This window comes from Sminthopsis crassicaudata, chromosome 4, assembly GCF_048593235.1.
Source record: "Sminthopsis crassicaudata isolate SCR6 chromosome 4, ASM4859323v1, whole genome shotgun sequence".
Taxonomy (NCBI): Eukaryota; Metazoa; Chordata; class Mammalia; order Dasyuromorphia; family Dasyuridae; genus Sminthopsis; species Sminthopsis crassicaudata.
In genome coordinates, this window is record NC_133620.1 from 399,574,541 (window position 1) to 399,593,320 (window position 18,780).

General features: G+C 33.0%; 1 protein-coding gene across 5 annotated transcripts in view; it reads left to right on the forward strand.

The window, feature by feature from the left end:
* The window catches only part of CNST (consortin, connexin sorting protein), a 97,774-nt gene that overhangs the window by 55,555 nt on the left and 23,439 nt on the right, over window positions 1-18,780 (forward strand). For all 5 annotated transcript variants that reach the window (XM_074262575.1, XM_074262578.1, XM_074262577.1 and 2 more), the window contains 7 exons: window positions 3,484-3,689; window positions 7,419-7,449; window positions 8,355-8,441; window positions 8,932-9,046; window positions 11,485-11,506; window positions 11,659-11,755; window positions 17,232-18,103. In XM_074262575.1, coding sequence (XP_074118676.1) covers window positions 3,484-3,689; window positions 7,419-7,449; window positions 8,355-8,441; window positions 8,932-9,046; window positions 11,485-11,506; window positions 11,659-11,755; window positions 17,232-18,103 — 1,430 coding nt within the window. The remainder of the gene's footprint in view (window positions 1-3,483; window positions 3,690-7,418; window positions 7,450-8,354; window positions 8,442-8,931; window positions 9,047-11,484; window positions 11,507-11,658; window positions 11,756-17,231; window positions 18,104-18,780) is intronic.

The window sequence follows — 18,780 nt, forward strand, 5'->3', positions numbered from 1 at the left end:
CTGAAAGGCTTTAGCAACACTACCAAATAAATCCTGTCAGTGGTATCAAATGTGAAATTTGCACAAATTCCTCTTGAAAGGACAGCCAGTTTCTAATCCACCCCAGTAATACAATGTTCAATCAAAACCAAGAGGCTCTAATACTTAAGATGCTAGGCTGAATGTGAGATTGTTAAATCTCTGTCTCTAGTTATACAAGGTAAATAATTTACCCTTCTTTGAATTTTCCCATTTCTGATGGAAATTATAATTTTTTCTAACTTCTTGCAATGATGTTACAAAGTAAGCTCAATAATCTTAAGGTAGAAAGTGTAATTATTATAGTTTACATGTAAATGTAAAGTGCTCTTTGGTTTATAACAGCTCCAAATTACTTAATTTAACCCTAACAACACTATGAGTAGGCACTACTGAAATTATCCCCATGTTATAAATGAAGTAACTGAAAAAAAGTTGAGTGACTTTTACTCATAAGCTAGTATCTAAGGCAGGATTCAAATACTTTTCTGTCCCATTGGTTAATATAATGCTTTTTGCATCAAATTATAAAGTCCTTTGAAAAAAGTATTTGAATTATAATACTTACATGTTGTTAGTAATCCACACATCATTGTTGTAGTCATTCAATTGTTTTTTCAGTCATGTCTAATTCTTTGTGACTACAAAGATACTGGAGTGATTTGCCATTTCCTTTTGTGGCTCATTTTACAGAATAGGAAACTGAGGTAGTTGGGGTTAAGTGATTTGCCCACACAACTAGGAAATGTCTGAGACCAGATTTGAAATCAGAAAGATGTCTTCCTGACTCCAGATCCAGCATTCTATCCATTGCACATCTTTATTAGCCCTATAGGTTTTAGAAATAAATTTTTTACCAGTTTATGACCCTTCATATGAGGGTAACTTAGACTATGATAATTTTGGAGTACAATTATACATTCAGTGTACTTAACCAACATTGACATAAATTCACTGTATATCTGAAATTGTATTTGCCAAATTATAACCTTGGATTCCTACATGGTTAGCCTCCTCCATTCCTACTTCAGATCTGAAGAAAGTCACGCCACTTTGCTGATTTTGGACACTACAGATTTATGTTTTCTAATCTTTCCTGAAGCTCAAAGTACTTCTTAGCTCTGGAGGCTTCAGTCACCTCTCTTGTAGTCAAAAATAGAAAGTGATGTATTATTAATTAAATAGAACTTTTGGGAAGCCATTTTAATTTCATGTAGGTATCCCTTGAAAGGTTCCCAGAATCTGCTCTAACTATCATTTTACAAATGAGAAAACTATGGTTCCAAGAAGCTAAGTGGTTTGTTCAAGGATATATAACTTCATTAGTGGAAAGTCTTGCTCAGGTATCAACCCCTGCTTTTTTGATTTTCCTATACTACCTCTTTTCTTACTGATTTTAACATTTTATATTTGTCTTACATATAAATCTAACTTGTGCATGTCCTAGCAATTCTTAGAATAATTGTATATCTTGATGTGTTATTTCTACTAAAAATTACATGAAGTTTTAATATGAGGCAACCCTTAGGAATGTTGTAGTAATAATCCTCACATTACTTGACCTTGGAAATGATATAGTGGAAACCCCAATAGTATAAGAGATATAAGTATCAAGAAGCCCTTAGGCCTTAGAGAGATGAACTCACTTTAGGAATGTAGCTATTAGGAATAATGTGTGAAAGAAAGGGAGTTGGGGCTGACATCTTTATTCCACTAAGCTATCCTTCAAGGACGTCTGGTTTGTTATCCAAAAGTCTGGGCTACTATCTCCCACCTACACTCAAACAATGACCACTTCTTAATTTTGTGAAGGAAGAAAAGGGGTCATTGTTAGCCCCCATTACCAAATTTCCCATAAATCATGTGAAACCCAATCCCATGATGTCATTTATCATGCTCAGTTTTGCTTTATTCTCCCCAATTATTATAAATTTATCTGTTTGCCTCCTGGTCTTAGCTATCTTTCTCTTATAGAATTTAGCTTGCTTTAATTGGCATTACAATTATAATAAAATTTTGCCTTTTGCCTTAGAAATTTTCTAAACTTCCATATTCTTTAGGGATACCAGTTTGGAACACTAATATATTTTGGGGATCCTTTGCAACCTGGAACCCCCAATATGACAAATCACATGAACAACACAAAAATAAGGCTTTAAGGAAGGTCAGAGAAGGAAGAAATTACAGTTATTAGCCTTCTTACAGGTGAGATTTCAGTTGCCCTCTGATTTTTATATACAACAATGAGATCAGACAAGAAGAGAAATGTGAACAAAGTCTAAAGTTAACAAAACATGAAGCTGGTTCCTCACATGGCAAATAAATCATTTTACCTAGAATAGGTAATTTGTGTGCTGAACTAATGGAAAGTATAACTAGATAGGTGGATTAGGCCAGAATGAAAAAGGCTTGGAATGCCAATTTTGATTTCAAAAAAAATAGGACAGATTTATTAGGAAGAACAAAACTTTAGAAGGACCTGGTAGCAGGCAACCATATACACTTTTCAATATGAAAATAACAATTAAGACTGAAACTGATAATTGAGATTTTTAGGTAAGTTGTGGTAACAATATTAGCAATAATTTCTTTGAAATTTTATTTACTTGAAAAAGTTGCATCATTTTAGAAGCTGCTTATCAAGTATTTATTCCTGGCAAATTTTAAAATGTATCTTTTTTTGCACAACATGTAGTTGCTTAAAAGTTCATGTCCTGATTTTTTTTTTTTTAATGTCCTCAAAAATCTTGTATTTCAATTACTCCTGGGATCTGGGAGTAGTTCTGAAGTTACCAGGTTAGAGTTAAAAGAGGAAGGTTCAACTTTTTTTTTTTTTTTTTTTTTTTTTTTTTTTTTTTTTTTTAAAGATCTGTTTATGTTCAATCAAGACAACAGAAAAGAATTATTATTTCTTTTTCTTTGAGGGAATCAATTTTGTTAAGTTTTAGCATGTTTATTCTTTTGTTATTGTTGTTCAGTCATTTCAGTTTTGTTCAACTCTTCATGATCCCATTTACATCTTGGCAAAGACACTAAAATGGTTTGCTTTTTCCTTGTCTACTTCATTTTACAGATGAGGAAACAGGCAAATAGGGTTAAATGACTTGCCCAGGATCATACAGCTAGTAAATGTTTGAGGCCAAGTTTGAACTCAGGTTTTCCTGACTCCTGGTTCCCACTACCTACTGCCCTATTATTTTTCCTTAGTTCAACCTTTATAACATCTTCAAGTACAGATAGTGCATGAATATTTTATTTGGACTTGGAAATATTTAGCAAAGTATCAACAGAATCTTACTTTAATTGAGCTTGCATCTTTTTGTTTCCCGAGTTTTTATTTAGGTGATTATAATTTTATTTGTAGTAATATCTGAAAGTTTCATAATTACATAATTATATTAAGCTACTATATACAAGATGAAGGGATTTTAATTGTAATGTAGATATTTCATTTATTTCTTGAAGGACTTTCTTCAGGAGACACTGCAGCAATAATGGAAGAAAAGATCATTAGTTTGTCTACACATGCTGGTGGTGAGGAAAGTGCTGCTGAATCCAATGCTAATTATCAACCAAAGGAGCATAAACAAGCTTTGCAGTCCTTGTTCTCTCTCATCCGAGGTGAATTTGAACAATTGGATTCAAGAATTCTGCCCCTTTGTCTTCATCAGGTACCCATTCCAATTAGCATTCTGTTATACACTGCCAACTCTCAGCTAAATAGAAGAGTAAGAATGGGATCCAAAATTCATTTTGATGTATTTTTACTTACATATCTTTCATTCCTTGTCCCATCCATGGTCCTAGAATTGCATTGGGTTTATGAGAAGTGACTTTCAATTAAATGGAAAATGGAGACTCTAGCCCTTTATTGGCATACCTGGTAGTTTAGTCAAAGAGGGAATGAGGGACGGAATAGATAACCTCAGTTGCAGGGAAAATCAATAATTCAAATCAAATTTAATTTTGTGCAGCAATTAAACATATAGTTAGACACAATGAATGCTTTTGGTGGGATCATAGCCGACAGGCCTAATGAATATTTCATCAAAATTTTCATCACATACTTAGTACACAAACATAGTATCTCTCTCCTAACTGCTTTTGATTGTGTGCAATGTCAACTGCTAACAGCCATAGAAAGTATTTTATTTTATATTCTTTCTGGCTTTACTTTTCTCCCTTCCCAAACTTAACACTTAGTTAAACAATTCATGTCTTCATTCCCTCTCATGTGCTTTTTGCATCCTACTCAGGTGCTATCCAGGTGCTATATGCATACCTTCAGGGAGACTTGGGTAATAATTGCATAGAATGGGAAGACATTGATATAGAATGCACTGATAGAAGGAATATTCACAGCAAGATTTTCTGAATATGCTCAATCTTTCATACAATAGTGTATTTCATCAACAGTACACTATCTGGAAAATATTGTGGCCTTAAGTTTTAGCATACAAAACTGCAAAGAAAGCATCAAGTCCTACATCCAAATTTGTCAAATCTTAAAAGAGTTTGATACTATCAACAGACCTATACTTTGGCAGGAAAAAAAAAAAAAAAAGATTTTTCCCAAAGAAATGACCAACATTTTAAAAATTACATTATTCAAACTGCTTCCTCTCCTTGAAATTCACTTTTTGTTTAAAGACTCGGTCCACTGGACCATCTCTCTGTCCTCACCATGAGCATTTGGGCTATTTGATGAGATTTCGCTATAGTTTGAAAATGCAGAGAGAATCTATAAGAAAACCTCTGACTCTTCACAAAACTCTGTAGGGTATGAGTATCATCAAAAACTGCTTTTTCAAAAAAACCTATTGTGAGCAACTTCACCCTGTAAAGTCTGTGCAGGAGAAGGGTAGTGGGAAGAACAAAGTTAAGGTATGACCCTACTAATGAGGGAAAGGAAAGGGGGAACCCCATTTCTTGGTACATAGATAATAAGATAATCCCATGAGGCGCAGTGTCCCCTGTAAATGAATTTACAGTCCCAAAAACCTAGATTGATAAATAAAAGGTTTATTGTAGAAGTTTGGAAGTAAAGCTCAGTTAGAAAGATGCTAGGGCCAGAGGTGGCCGCTAGGCGGGCAGAAACCTTACATGGCTGGAAGGATACCATGTGTTGGTGGGAAGGCTCCTGCAAAGAGGGCTCCAGCTTGGCTCTTTTTATACCTAGAAGATGATGGGTGGTACCCCTAAATTCTCGGCGGGCTTTTCAGTTAGCTCAGATCAGGTGAGGGCTGGGGGAAGCTGAGCTGATAGTGGAGCTGGGCCCAGATATTCAAAGGGTACCTTTGACCAGGATTTGTGAATCAAGGTCAGCCATGCATTGGGCAATTAGAAAGGAATCTTAAAGGGACCTCAACCCCCATCACTACCATCTAGGAGCAGTAATCTAATTCGGACAGCAATAAACGTATACAAATATGTATAATACAAAATAGAATATGAATTAGGAGTTATATTTTATTTTGTATTTCTGTTCTCTACTTTTTTATATAAGATACTCTTGAGATATTGAAGGAGAGATTACTTCTAAGTAAGGAAAATAAAGAGATTTCAACCCATAAAAATAGATATGTCAAGTGTAAGGAACATCAATAAATCAATCAAATTTTAAGTACCTACTATATGTCAAGCACCCAGCTTAATACTAGAGATACAAAAAGAGAGAAGAGACATTCCCTACAATTTAATGGGAGAGGCAACATGCAAACAAATATAGACAAAGCAAACTGTGCATAGGATAAATAGGAAATACTTAACAGAGGGTAAGCACTGGAAAAGAGTAATTGGGAAAGACTTCCTGCAGAAGGTGAGATTTTAATTGGGACTTAAAGGAAATCAAGGAGGTCCTTAGTCAGAGGAGCAGAGAGAGTGTTCCAGGCATTGGGGACAAATAAAGAAAAGTACCTGGAGCTAAAAGATGGAGGATCTTATTTGGGGAACATCAGAGAAACCAGAATCTCTAAATTGAAGAGTTTGTGATAGAAAGTAAGGTGAAAGACTGGAAAGATCTGCATTATTAAGGGCTTTGGATGGCAAAGAGTATTTTTGTATTTGATCTTAAAGGCCATAGAAAGCCAATGGTCTTTACTGGGAGGGTGGGAAGATTTGCATGATTGGACCTGCATTTAAGAAAAAGCTTGTTAGTGGCTGACTGGAGGATGATTGGAATGGGGAGAACCTTCAGGCAGACAGACCCTCTAGTAGATTATTAACTGTAATCTAGGTATGAAGCAATGAGGGCCTGTATCAGAATGGGTGCAGTATCAGGAGAAAAGACATATTTGAGAAATGTTGCAAAATTGAAATCAGCAGGCCTTGCTTTGTGACAGAGTGAAAATAGAGGGTGAGAAATAATGAGGAGTCCAGGATAACTCCTAGGATGTGAACCTGAGGGACTGGGAGGATGGTGCTGCCCTTGAAAATAATAGGAAAAGGTAGGGGGTAGGGAAGATTTAGGAGGAAGGATGATTTTTTCTGGTTTTGAACATATTGAACTGGACAGCCAGTTCAAGATATTTGAAAACAGTTGGAGAGAGGTTGGGGCAGGTAAGATCAGTTTGGGAATCATCAGAATAAAGTTGTAGTTAAATCCATGGAAACTGATGACATCATGTCTCTCTTACTATGCATCTAGGTTAAATGCATGACTGTACTAAATAAAACAGACAAATTATGCAGGTATTCACTATGGTATGCTTTAGGGAAATAATCTGTATAATCAAAACTACTACACTTTTAATAAAAAAAAAAAAAATCTTCTGTGAAGAGCCTAAAATAATTAACAGAAGCTCTGCTTCCATCTAGTTTCATTTCTGAAACATTGATAGTTGTACAAGTCTTTGCCTTTTAAAAAAGTTAAGTTTTATGATGTTCTTAGTAGATTATGAAATGAATGTTTAGAATAAATGTTTAATGGATTTATTCAAATACAGTTTTAGGATCTCATCTGATGGAACATATATATCATCTTTGTTCTTCCCCCCCCCAAAAAAAAAAAAAAAAATCAAGAGTTTCACTGTGTACCTGGATACTCACTTTACATTTTCTGGAACTTTTAATCCTTAAACTTGTATGAACCTAAGAAGTCACCTTTGACATGGAACTAGAACAGGAAGAAAAACATTTGTGAATGGGATGAATAGCTCTTTTTCTTGGGATAAATAGATCTAGGATACGCCTTCCTGATTAGTTTTTAATCTAATTACCAACTTCCCTAATGAAAATGAAGTTAAATCTCTCTGTCTGTCTCGTGTGTGTGCATGTGTGTTTATGTCTGCCTCTATTTCTCTCTCTGCTCCTCCCCTCATTTCTAAATAAATTGAAAGTCCCAGCCTTGTATTCTAAGTCTCTTTAACTAATAATGCTAATCTTTCCATTGTTTTAAACAGATCGCAGAGACCTATTTTCAAGAGGAAGATTGTATCCTTTTCTTTCTATTGGCCATTGCTTAAGAAAAGTTTTTAAGAATCATTAGTAAGAGATTAATGGTAGCTCTTCTCAAAATTTGTCATGTTTCATAACTAACATATGACTTTGGATATATGCACTTTTTTTTTTTTTTTTTTTTAATCTTAGAGGATAAAACCAGGAACATTAGGTAAAAGTTACTAAAAGATAAATTTAGGTTTGATATTGGGGAAAGGGGAAAAAAATAAACATTCAAATAATGCCAAGAGGCTATGGTAATAAGCATTTTACAAATATCTGATTTGGTCCTCACAATAACCCTGTGAGTCAGATGCTATTATTATTCCTATTCTATAGGTGAGGAAACCGAGGCAAATAAGTAGCTTGTCCAGGATCATAGGGCTAGTAAGTGTCTGAGGCTAAATCTAGGTCCAAACTGCATCTACTGCACCATCTAGCTGATTTATCTGAAAATAATGCAAAATTTAGAGCTTTACAGAAGTGAGTTGGGCTGTCATATGAAATCATGAGCTTCCCCTCATTAGAAATCTTCACACAAAGGCTGGATCACTTGCTGAGTATCTAATTTTGTGATGAAAATTCCTTTTAGGTTATGAGTTAGATCAAATGATCAGAGAGATAATACCCAACTTTGAAATTCTTTGATTTTTGTAGATTTAACATCACTTTCCATCATTACCTCATATAAAATATCTTTTATATAATCTACATAAAAATTTACTTTTTTATGGGGAGACAGAAAATTTTAGGTCTCAATAAGTTTTAAAATAGTAGGTAGATTTCTCATTTTAGGTAGACATCCTTTTTGACAAAAACAAACCTCATATTCAGCATAAATGTACATACAGACATTTCTTTTAGTCTTCCTTTATATTTTTCTCAAATCCTGTATTCAGATGAGAAGGCAATGAAGTTCATTGAGCTTGAACGATTATATCATGAGCAATTGCTTGCAAATCTGACCTCCATTCAAGAGCAGTGGGGTAAGTATAGTTTGATTAAGAAGGAAGAATTATCTCATTAGATAAAAAGCTTAAAAAATTTGTCCTGGTTTTCTTATTCAAAGATTATATTTTTTCCCAGACAATTCAATGTTGCAAAAAAATAAAAAAGAAACATTTTTACTATAACTCACCTTCAGATTTTTGCTTTTGACGGGCTTGCTTGGAAAAGAACACTTTTTTCCCCCTTTCTTTTCTCTGATTAGTTTGCTTGAGCAGTTGTCATTAAGTTTTATCTTTTTAAAAATCTAGAATGTTATTTAGTGTTTTCTTTTAAAGTAAAATCAATTACTTTATTGTGGCATTATAGTTTAATCTGTATTAATTCTCTTAGTGATGAATCCTTTTCATTTGTTCAAAATATAGTAGACTGATACCAATATACATTGGTGCAGGCTCATATTTTTACTTCGTAAAATATTTTGAGAGCATAGTGGCTAATAGATTTTATTTTATTTTATCTTTTACTTAGAAGCAAAATGGAAAACAGCAGAACCACATGTTATTACATCTCTGAGGAATTCAGAAAAGGGATTGAATGGTGAAGAATTTGAAAGACTTGCTAAACTTTGTACAACACATCAAGAGTAAGTATAACAGCTGCAAGCAAGGGAAGCTGAAGAACCTCATTTAACACCTAGTATCTATTATTAAGAAAAACTTGTTTAAAAATTAAGTTGATATTCTCAATAGGATGATTCCGAATTATTTCTAACACAATCACATTTTTATTCTCAAAATAATGATGGATATATTTTTTCTCTCTTCTACTGAGAATTATTGGAAGAGTAAACTAACAGTTTATTATAATTGATGTAATTGCTTTCAAACACTGCATACTAGATAAAGAAGTTGCTTTGGGATCTGTAACCTGGGGGTTCTGTTACTAGGGTTATTAATTAAAGGATCTATTTGGATGACTAAAGCAGTATTTCGGAGAACAATAATAAGAACTGGTAAGGATGGTAGCACCTTCTGTGTGTCAAGCCTTGGGCTAAGCAGTTTACAAATATTCTCATTTGATTCTTGCAGGGACCCCATGAGTTAGGCATTATTATTATTATTATTATCCCCATTTTACAGTTGAGGAAGCTGAGGCAAACAGAGATTAATTGACTTGTCTAAAATCACACATCTAGTAAATAAACAACTCTGGACTTGAATCATGGCTTTTTTTGTTTGTTTGTTTGTTTGTTTTTTATTCCACTGCACCACCTAGCTGCTCAGATATCTAGGCTTTTGCCTTCTCTTTAGTAGCTATCATTTTAATAAATTTATTATTTAAACAGGTTAGTCTGTTTTGAGGATTTTTTAAATTACAGGTTTTACTTAATTGGTAATTCTCAAAAAATAATATGTAAATAAGGTTCTCATTCATGAAACATATAAACAGGAATACAGAACTGGTTTCATCTTAGGAAAACAAACAAAACTGATCTGTTCAGTATTATGAAGCATGTATATTTCTTTAGAGGTCTTAAATCTTTCTAATTTGTTGCAAATTTTTCCTGCCAACAAACATTTACAGCATACCTATTTTATGAAAAAATCAATCTTATTCTTTAAAATTGAATAAATAATTTTCTTAGTTAAAAATTCATTATATTGCTTATTAAAATTTACCTTTTCAAGTTATTTTTTAAATTTAGGAATAAGGCATCTCACTCTTTTCCTGCCATATTCAACAAACATCTTTAAAACACCTACTATGTGCCAAACATTGCGCCAGGTACTTAGGTGCATTATGTTCAAATGAACCTAATTTTTTTGAATCAGAAGTTCTTCCCATTCAAAGTTTGAATCAGAAGATCCCAGATGCCAGCACTATGAAATGTTGTAGAAAAGAAAGGTTTTTGGTTTCATAGGAAGCTTGAGATCAGTGAAGGCGCTTTGTAATTTCCTAAAAATACTCTGGCCCTTTCTTTTCCTTTGGTTCAACTTTGGGCCCAACCTGTCACAGAATAGCCTATACTCTATATTCTATACATACTGATGAACAAGCTCTATAGGTTATCCCTCCAAATTGAAATCTGGACATTGTTCATCTATATGATCCTTCCTAAGTGAGTGGCCAAGCCAAACTATTTTGAATGATTTCAGATGTCTTCTAGGAGAATCCACGTTATTTGGGGGTTTAATGCTGTCATAATAATATTATACACAAATAGACAATAGAAAAACAAAAACAATCCACATCAAGGGAAATAACATGTACACATATAGGTAAATACAAAATGTTGTTTTTCAAGTGTATCTTACTCTTTGTGACCCCATTTGGGTTTTTCTTGAAAAAAGTACTGGAGCAGTTTACCATTTTCATCTCCAGCTCATTTTACAGATGAGGAAGCTGAAGCAAACAAGGTTAAGAGACTCTAGTAACTAGAGAAGTTAAGAAAGGCTTCATATCTGGGCTGGTTCTTGAGCTCCACTTTGAAGGATGTTAGGTATTCAAAGAGCCAGAGATGAGGAAGAATTTAACTTCACATGAGGACAACCTGTTGGATTAAAAGTACAGAGATCAGATAGAATGTTGTATGTAAAAAAAAAAATGGAAATAACTAGTTCATCTATATTACAAAATGGCAGGATTTTTTTTTTTTTTTTATTTTAAGCATTTGTTAAATTTAATCTTTTTCTCAAGTAGTTTATCCTAAGTTTAAATATGAATACAGAATGTTTTCATTATGTTTGATCACTTTATATTTTATAGCTATAAAATATGTATAATATTTTAAAATTATGTAGTGAATTATTTTTGGCTTATGTGCTTTTAACATTTATAGCGACAGTAAAGGTTAAGCATAGTTCACAGTAATTGGTCATCAAATGAAATCAACATATGATATAGCTTTGCACTTTAAACTCTGTAGACCAGTGTTAATGTTTCAGCATTGGAAATGTTAAGTGCTAATAATAGAATCTAGATGAGTGAATCCATTTTTTGCTATTTCAATGACATTTGTTTATAAGTTCATTCTTGTTGGGAATGTTTTTTATCTTTTTTTTCTCTCCATTTTTACTACAGGCCTCTTCTCTCAAAACATAAGGTAAGAAATTGTTTTGAAAATAACCTTGACAGAGTATCAGTAGCATTATATATGTGTAATGGATTTTTGGGGGAAATATTTTCTTTATCAAATCATTATAACACTTTAACTTCAATTGAACAGTTACCAGAAAAGATCTTAATGTTTTGCAGATCTTACCTACAGAAAAGTCCTTAGAGGAAATATGTTTTATGCAGTTAATGGTAATTGGAGATTTGGAAGAAAGAGGAGCCACTGCCAAAAAGTCAGGTATGTGTTATGATTTCATCAGAATTTTATATTTTAATATTATTCTTGGTATTCTACAAATCTTCCATCTCTATCACACATAACAATTTTTGTTGAGGTTTTTGTACTTTTATCTTTTTAGAGAAGCTTTTTTTATGGTTCCACTTTCCTGCATTTTTTGTTCATAAAATCTGAATTCTTAGAATACTTAAAAATTAGTTCCTAAGTGTAATATTTTTTACATTAGTGTAAGCCTTTGGTGAAAATTTTCTTACATGTAAGTTACAATTATAAAACTCAAAAGAACTTAAAAGTTTAATTTCATTGCATAGCACACAGTTCACTAGAACTGTGTGGACATCCCTAAGAAATTCAGCTTATGCTATTTTACAATGAGTTTGCTCAGCTCAGAAGCTTTATTTCTTTTATAGAACAGATATATTTTATATCTGTGATGAATTTATAACATTAAAATCCTTTAATCCAGAGATATCTGACTCTGACAGATTAAAATGTAATTGGGAATTGTTTAACAAAATAAATAAAAATACAGAACAACATAGATATTAATTTGTGGTTTTCTAATTCAATATGTGGCTTGCAGGAATCCATTTCTATTCAAATTTGATATCACTGTTTTTAATAATACTGTGAGCAGGTAGAAATTAATTTGGTAGCCAAGTCATCCTAGTTCTTTTTAAAAGTAGTATTGTTTAAGATCCTATTACTTACTGTTATTTGAAGGTTTCAAGTGAAAAGGGAACTGACTAAAGGTTTAAAAGAAAGTGAATTTTTAGATCTGTAATTATTGATGTTTTAAGTTATAAAAAGAACAGAATCCAAAATTTAAAAAAAATTAAATTTAAAATAACTATTTTTGCTATTTCATTAAAATGATTCTGAAACTACAGTCTTAATTTTATGTAACATGTAACAATGTTTGGCAAACAAAAGGAGGTGGCACCAGAGCCAAGGCCATTTTTAACAGGTGTTTTCTAAGGAAAATCATAGTTAGGATGTCTCCTTCCCCTCCCCAAATACTTTTATATATTGAGGTGCTCCAGTGTGGTATGAAGAATAGGCTGATATCCCAATCAAGGACACTTCTGAAAGTCAGTACTTGTCAGTTCAAGTGATTGACTATTGAAGGAAGAAGGGAAATCCCACCCCTTTGCCTCAGTTACAGAGAAGGTAAAATTTATCAAAGAAATCAATGAATTATATTATGACCTGCATAAATATGAGCTTCAGACTATTTTTATCATTGGCTAACAAATTCCATCCAATTCTTCCAAGTTCTTCCTTCCTGAGTCACTGCTTTGGAGGTACTCCAAAAAGGTGCTCAAACTCAGAATGTGAGGATCAAATCTGTATGAGGATTAAGTGAAATATTATATGTAAAGTCTTTGTGGACTTGGATAAATCATTTGACCTCTCACATCTGTAAAATGAGAAAATAAATAACGTCCAAGATCCCTCCCAGCTTTATAGCTATGGTTATGGTTTACAACTATGTTAACATCAAAATTATAAGCTTTCTTATTAATTTAGAATCAAATGAGAATCACTGTTACTATAAGTGAATATAATTCGAGTGTGTGTCCTGAAACTCAGATAGCAAAACTTTCATATATGCTGACATATATGTGTGTATGCAGGGAGGCAGAGCAGGTTAATGTTTCCAAAGCACTATTCGTGAATTGTTTCATTTGATTTCCACACAGCCCTTTGTAAGTGCTCTTACTGATCCTAGGGGTTAAGAGATTTGCCCAAGGCTCCTCAGGCAGTGACAGGATCTGGACTCAGTAGGTTTTGTAAAGACCAAATCTAATGCTCTGCACACTGTGCTAAGCTTCTTCATGCATAGGGAGGCATCATGGTGCCCTAAAAGAGAAAGTGGATTAAAAATGAGAAAATCTGGAGATTTGAACCCAGAGTCAGTGCCCAGAACCTCATTTTCCTTATCTTCAAAACAATCTGATAGGACAAAATGATCTCCAATATCCCTTCTAGATCTAAATTCAAAATCCTATGGAAGATTAAGCCATTCAAACATACTTGGGAAATGCAAACATAGTTTGGTTTATCGATAGATGATAAGGACTTGTGATATAAATAAAACTTAGTAGGAAAACAAGCGAATAATTAGCTCATTTGCAGGGAGATAAATAATAATTTATTGATCAACCTAGTTGTTGTCCTGCTGTCAAATGGATTTATCTTCAGTTTCACATCTTGAGACAGGCATGTAAGTAGTTATGAAGCCAAATAGCCCCAAGTTTATTGAATACTCACTATTTGCAGAGTAAACACTGTGGAAAGTTACAGCAAAAAAGGTTTGTTGGTTGACCTGAAGTAGCCTGTAAAAAGATTTTTATGACATGGTAATGTAAGAGGAAGTGGATTTGGAGGATGATTTTTTTTTTTTAATCCTCATTCTATATGGAAAATGGGCATCTAAAATCCCTTACACCCTGATTTAGATTTAATGTCACACATACAAAACAAAACAAAACAAAACCAACCACACAACTACAGAGTAATTAATTGGAAATTTGGTACATTTCTTCAACTAAGAATATTATATATGCTAGTAGAATAAAATTACAGTAAGTTTTACAGAAATTAAAGCATTCAAAGGAAATAAGGGAGTGAGCTTTTCCAAGGGAAGGCTACATGTTAAGCAAGTATTAAAACTTATAAAATAAAATAGATAGTTCCTTTTCCTGGAAGAATCCAAAATAATTTGTCCATTAATTCTTTTCACTCTAGTTGGAAGTAGTAAAACCAAAGCTGTAATCTTAAAAATAATTTCCAAAAACTGTGCTATTGCATTTTTACTAGTCTCCTTCCCATGCTATTTAATTTTTTACTATTATGTAGGATTCAATCAGTCAGAAGTCAGTAACACATAAGTTTACTACTTTTTCTTTTTCTTTCATAAGTTCCAATTAATAAACTAAAATCTGTTAGCATTGCCAATTGAAAATTACAGAAACTGACCATTTATTTTCCTTTACATCCTCGTCATTAACTTCTTCCTTTTACTGCCAGCATTGTTAACAATGTTATTGGGATACAACTTCTAACAGTGGTTAATCACTTGAAGAATATCAGACCAGTAATCAGTTGTTATATTCACTAAGAAATTTGCCTTCACTTGATAATAGAAGACAGAAGTTTATTTTAAATGTTGAGGTTGTGAAGCCACAACTGTTTGCCTTTCTTACACAGTTATATTGTACTCTTTAACCACAGAAAACAAAGGGACAAAGTTATCCTTGCCTTGAAAGAGTCGGGCATCCTAGTAATACAGTAGTTTGTTTTAAATTTGACATACTTAGCACCTAAACCTTTCATTTTCCCAGGCAAATCTTCCTTTTGCCTAAAATCACAGAGCAGGCTTTTACTTCTACTATTGACTTAGTGATATATGAATAATATTTTTCCTCAAAGGAAATTTAATATCCAGGATATTAAAACTAGTCAATACTTCTTAGAAAGCTGCCAGTTTTGCTAGCTGCCTCAGTGGATAACATGTTGGTCTGAGTCAGAAAGACCTGAGTTAAAATGCAAATACTAATTGTGTAATCCTGGGCAAAAAACTTAACTACCATGTGACTCAGTTTCCTCAAATATAAAATGGTAACACCTACCTCACAGAGTTGTTGAAAGGGTCAAATGAGATAATATCTATAAAGCAATTTGCAAACATTAAATTGTTAGCTATTATTTTTTCAGCCTGTTATAATAGATTTTTACCTGATAATCTTTCAGTCTGTAGACGTTTCCATATTTTGTATATAGACATACTTTGAAGATATTGCAGGTTAAGTTCCAGACTACTGCAATTAAGAGAATATGCCAATAAAGCAAGTCACACAAATATTGTGGTTTCCCAGTGCATGTAAAAGTTATATTATACTAGACTGTCGTCTGTTAAATGTACAATAGTATTATTAGGTGTAGCAATATAATGTACATATCTTAATTTAAAAATACTTTATTGCTAAAAATGCTAACCATCTCAGCCTTCAATGGGTTATAATTCTTTTGCTGATAGAGGGTCTTGGTTTGAGGTTGATGGCTGCTGATTGATCAGGATGGTGGATGCTTGAGATTGGGGTGACCATGGCAGCTTCTTAAAATAAAACAAAAATGAAGTTTGCCCCATTGATTGATTTTTCCTTTCACCTGAACACCTAAAAGACTGTAGAATTTTTAATGGGCCTAATTTCGATACTGTGTATTTCAAGGAATAGGGAACCCCCTGAGAGCTAGAGAGAAAGGTAGAGGAATAGCCAGGGGAGCAGTCAGAACATATACATAATTAAGTTTACCATTTTATATGGGTACAGTTTATGGTGCTCCAAAACTATTACAGTAGATCACCATTATAGATCACCATAAAAGACAAAATCAGAATGAAAAAGTTTAAAATATTGTGACAGTTAATAAAATGTGACACAGAGGCACAATGTGAGCACATCCTATTGGAAAAATGGCCCTGGTAGACAGGAGGGCTTAGTACAGAGTTGCCATAAACTTTCAGTTTGTTTTAAATAAAAAATCCCACAATATCTACAAAGCTTAAAAAAAGGAAGTGTAATAAAATGACGTGCCAAAATAGCTATCTTAATAAATACAGTTTTTTCCTTTTTTAAAATACACTTTTAATCTGTTGGTTTTATTCAGTTACCTCTTGTAAATTTTTGTGTTTAAATTTTAAATGTAAAATGTAGAAATATGTATAGAAGAATTGCACATTTTAACATATATTGGATTACTTGATGTTTAGAGAAGTGGGTGGAGAGAAGAGAAGGAGAAAAATTTGGAACACAAGGTTTTGCAAAGGTGAATGTTGAAAATTATCTTTGCATATATTTTGAAAATAAAAGGCTATTAGTATTTTTCAAATTTTATGTAAAACTAATGTTTAAGATCTTTGACTCCAAGTCATGAACAGTTGTATGTTGTTTTCTATTAGAAAAGCAGTTCAACTATTATCATATTTTCCAAATAATACTTTTTCTATTATTAAAAAAAATTCTGATTAAAGATCATGGATCTGTCTATTTTGAAGTTTAGCATCTAGAGTTTCTAAAGACCTAAATAATATTCATTTTAAATGCAAAATCCACAAGTAGTAGCTGACTATAGTCAACAATGCATAGTATTATATGTTATATTAAAGGTTAAGTGTCTTGTTCAGAGTCATACAGCTATTAAGTGTCTGAGACCATATTTGAACTCAAAGAGTTTTCCTAACTCCAGGACTGAGACTTTATAGTGCACCAATCATTTTTATAAATTGCTTTTAAAATGGTTTTGAGTGAAATATATTTAGTTCTGCTTGCAAATACATTGATTAGGAAATAAATGTATCTTTTATTTACTCTTACCTTGCAACAGATCCCACCTAGAAATGTTCTTTCTTATCTTTGTTCACCTACAAAGTCATTTTTCAAATTGAGATTTTTTTTTTTTTTGTCCTTAGAAAGTGAAACTTGTACTGGCATTGAACCAAGGAAACAAAATGAGCATAAAGAAGAAGAGAAGGGAGAGAGGAGCCTGTCCAGTAATCAGATTGATGAGCTGATGGAGGCAGTCAGTCCTCCAGTAAGTGCCAGCAAAGACCACATGGAGGAGCAGGAGGGCAGAGCTGAATCAACACTGGAGTCACACACCCAGCCCTCAGAGACAGTGGGCAGCAGGCCTGGTTCTGATTCTTCTGAGAATTCAAGTAAAGAGGACAGCTGCTTACCACTGGGTGAGACAGAAGGCCATGAGGATGTAGCAAAAAGGGAAGGAATTGCCGAGCTGATTTCTGGATTATCAATGGTAGATCCCTTGATTTTATCCAGCAGTGAACATATACCTCTTTCTCTGAATCCTGAAGATGAAAATTTACAGGCTGAAGGAAATGGACTCCAATGGCAACCCCAGGATGCCCCTGATGTTACTGCGAGAGAAGAATATGAAAATAGTGCATTAAATCAGCAGCAACCCGATCTTATAGATAATGATGGAAAATTACCACCACAAAATGTGCATTATGAAGATAATAGAACATCTGACTTGGAGGATCCAGAATTACATCTAGGACCAGAGGAATGGAGAGAAGAGGAGGAAGAAGAGGAGGACGAGGAGGAAGTCAGTAAAGAAACAAAAGATTACTTGAACAAGCTTTTAGAAGGATGCCTAAAAGACAGTGAACCTTGTCTTCCATATGAAGAAAATCAAGAGGACTCTGATACCCTTCAAGATCTTTCACCTGAAGAAGCATCTTATAGTCTACAGGAGCCTCTGCCTTCCGATGAAAGCTTCCTTTCTCTTGATGATCTTGCAAAAAGGATAGAGATAGCAGAGGTAAATCTAAGAGATTTAATACCAAAAATCAGAGTTAGAAATAAATGATATTTTAAGTTGAATTTATTTATACATATATATGCACACATTTTTAACTATAATGTTAATTAAGAGCACTTGTCCTAGACACAATAATTTTAATTTAATTTCAGTTATTAGGACTTAAATCTTAATAACATAAATTAACAAACATCTATTTATGTACTTAATATGTGCCCCATATACATGCCAAAAATTGTTTTTAATAATGATTTTTTTAAAATTCAGGGAAATTACTGGCCTCTGGATATAGTTGAGTCATATTTATTTAAATGCTAGTAAAAACCTTAAATAAATAGGGCTTGTATATGGCAGTTAAAGAAAGTTCAGCACATAAGATTTATTCTCCAATTAGCTTTTAATATCTTTTCATTAAAGTCTTTTCTTTCCTTCTCATATAGAAGATAAAATTTAGTATATTCCATTTTTAATCTTAATTTTAAAAAAATTTTTAAAGTAGTTTAAAAATATTAAAATGTAGTTTATTAGAAACAAAGTTCCATTCTGATCTGAATAAACAATAGTGTTTTGAGGATAAACATAGTAATACTGACTTGGACTATCTACTCCATTAGCACAATAAGTAATTCAGATTCAGATTTTTTCCTAAAGAAAAGAAACTCTCTTCAGTAAAACAA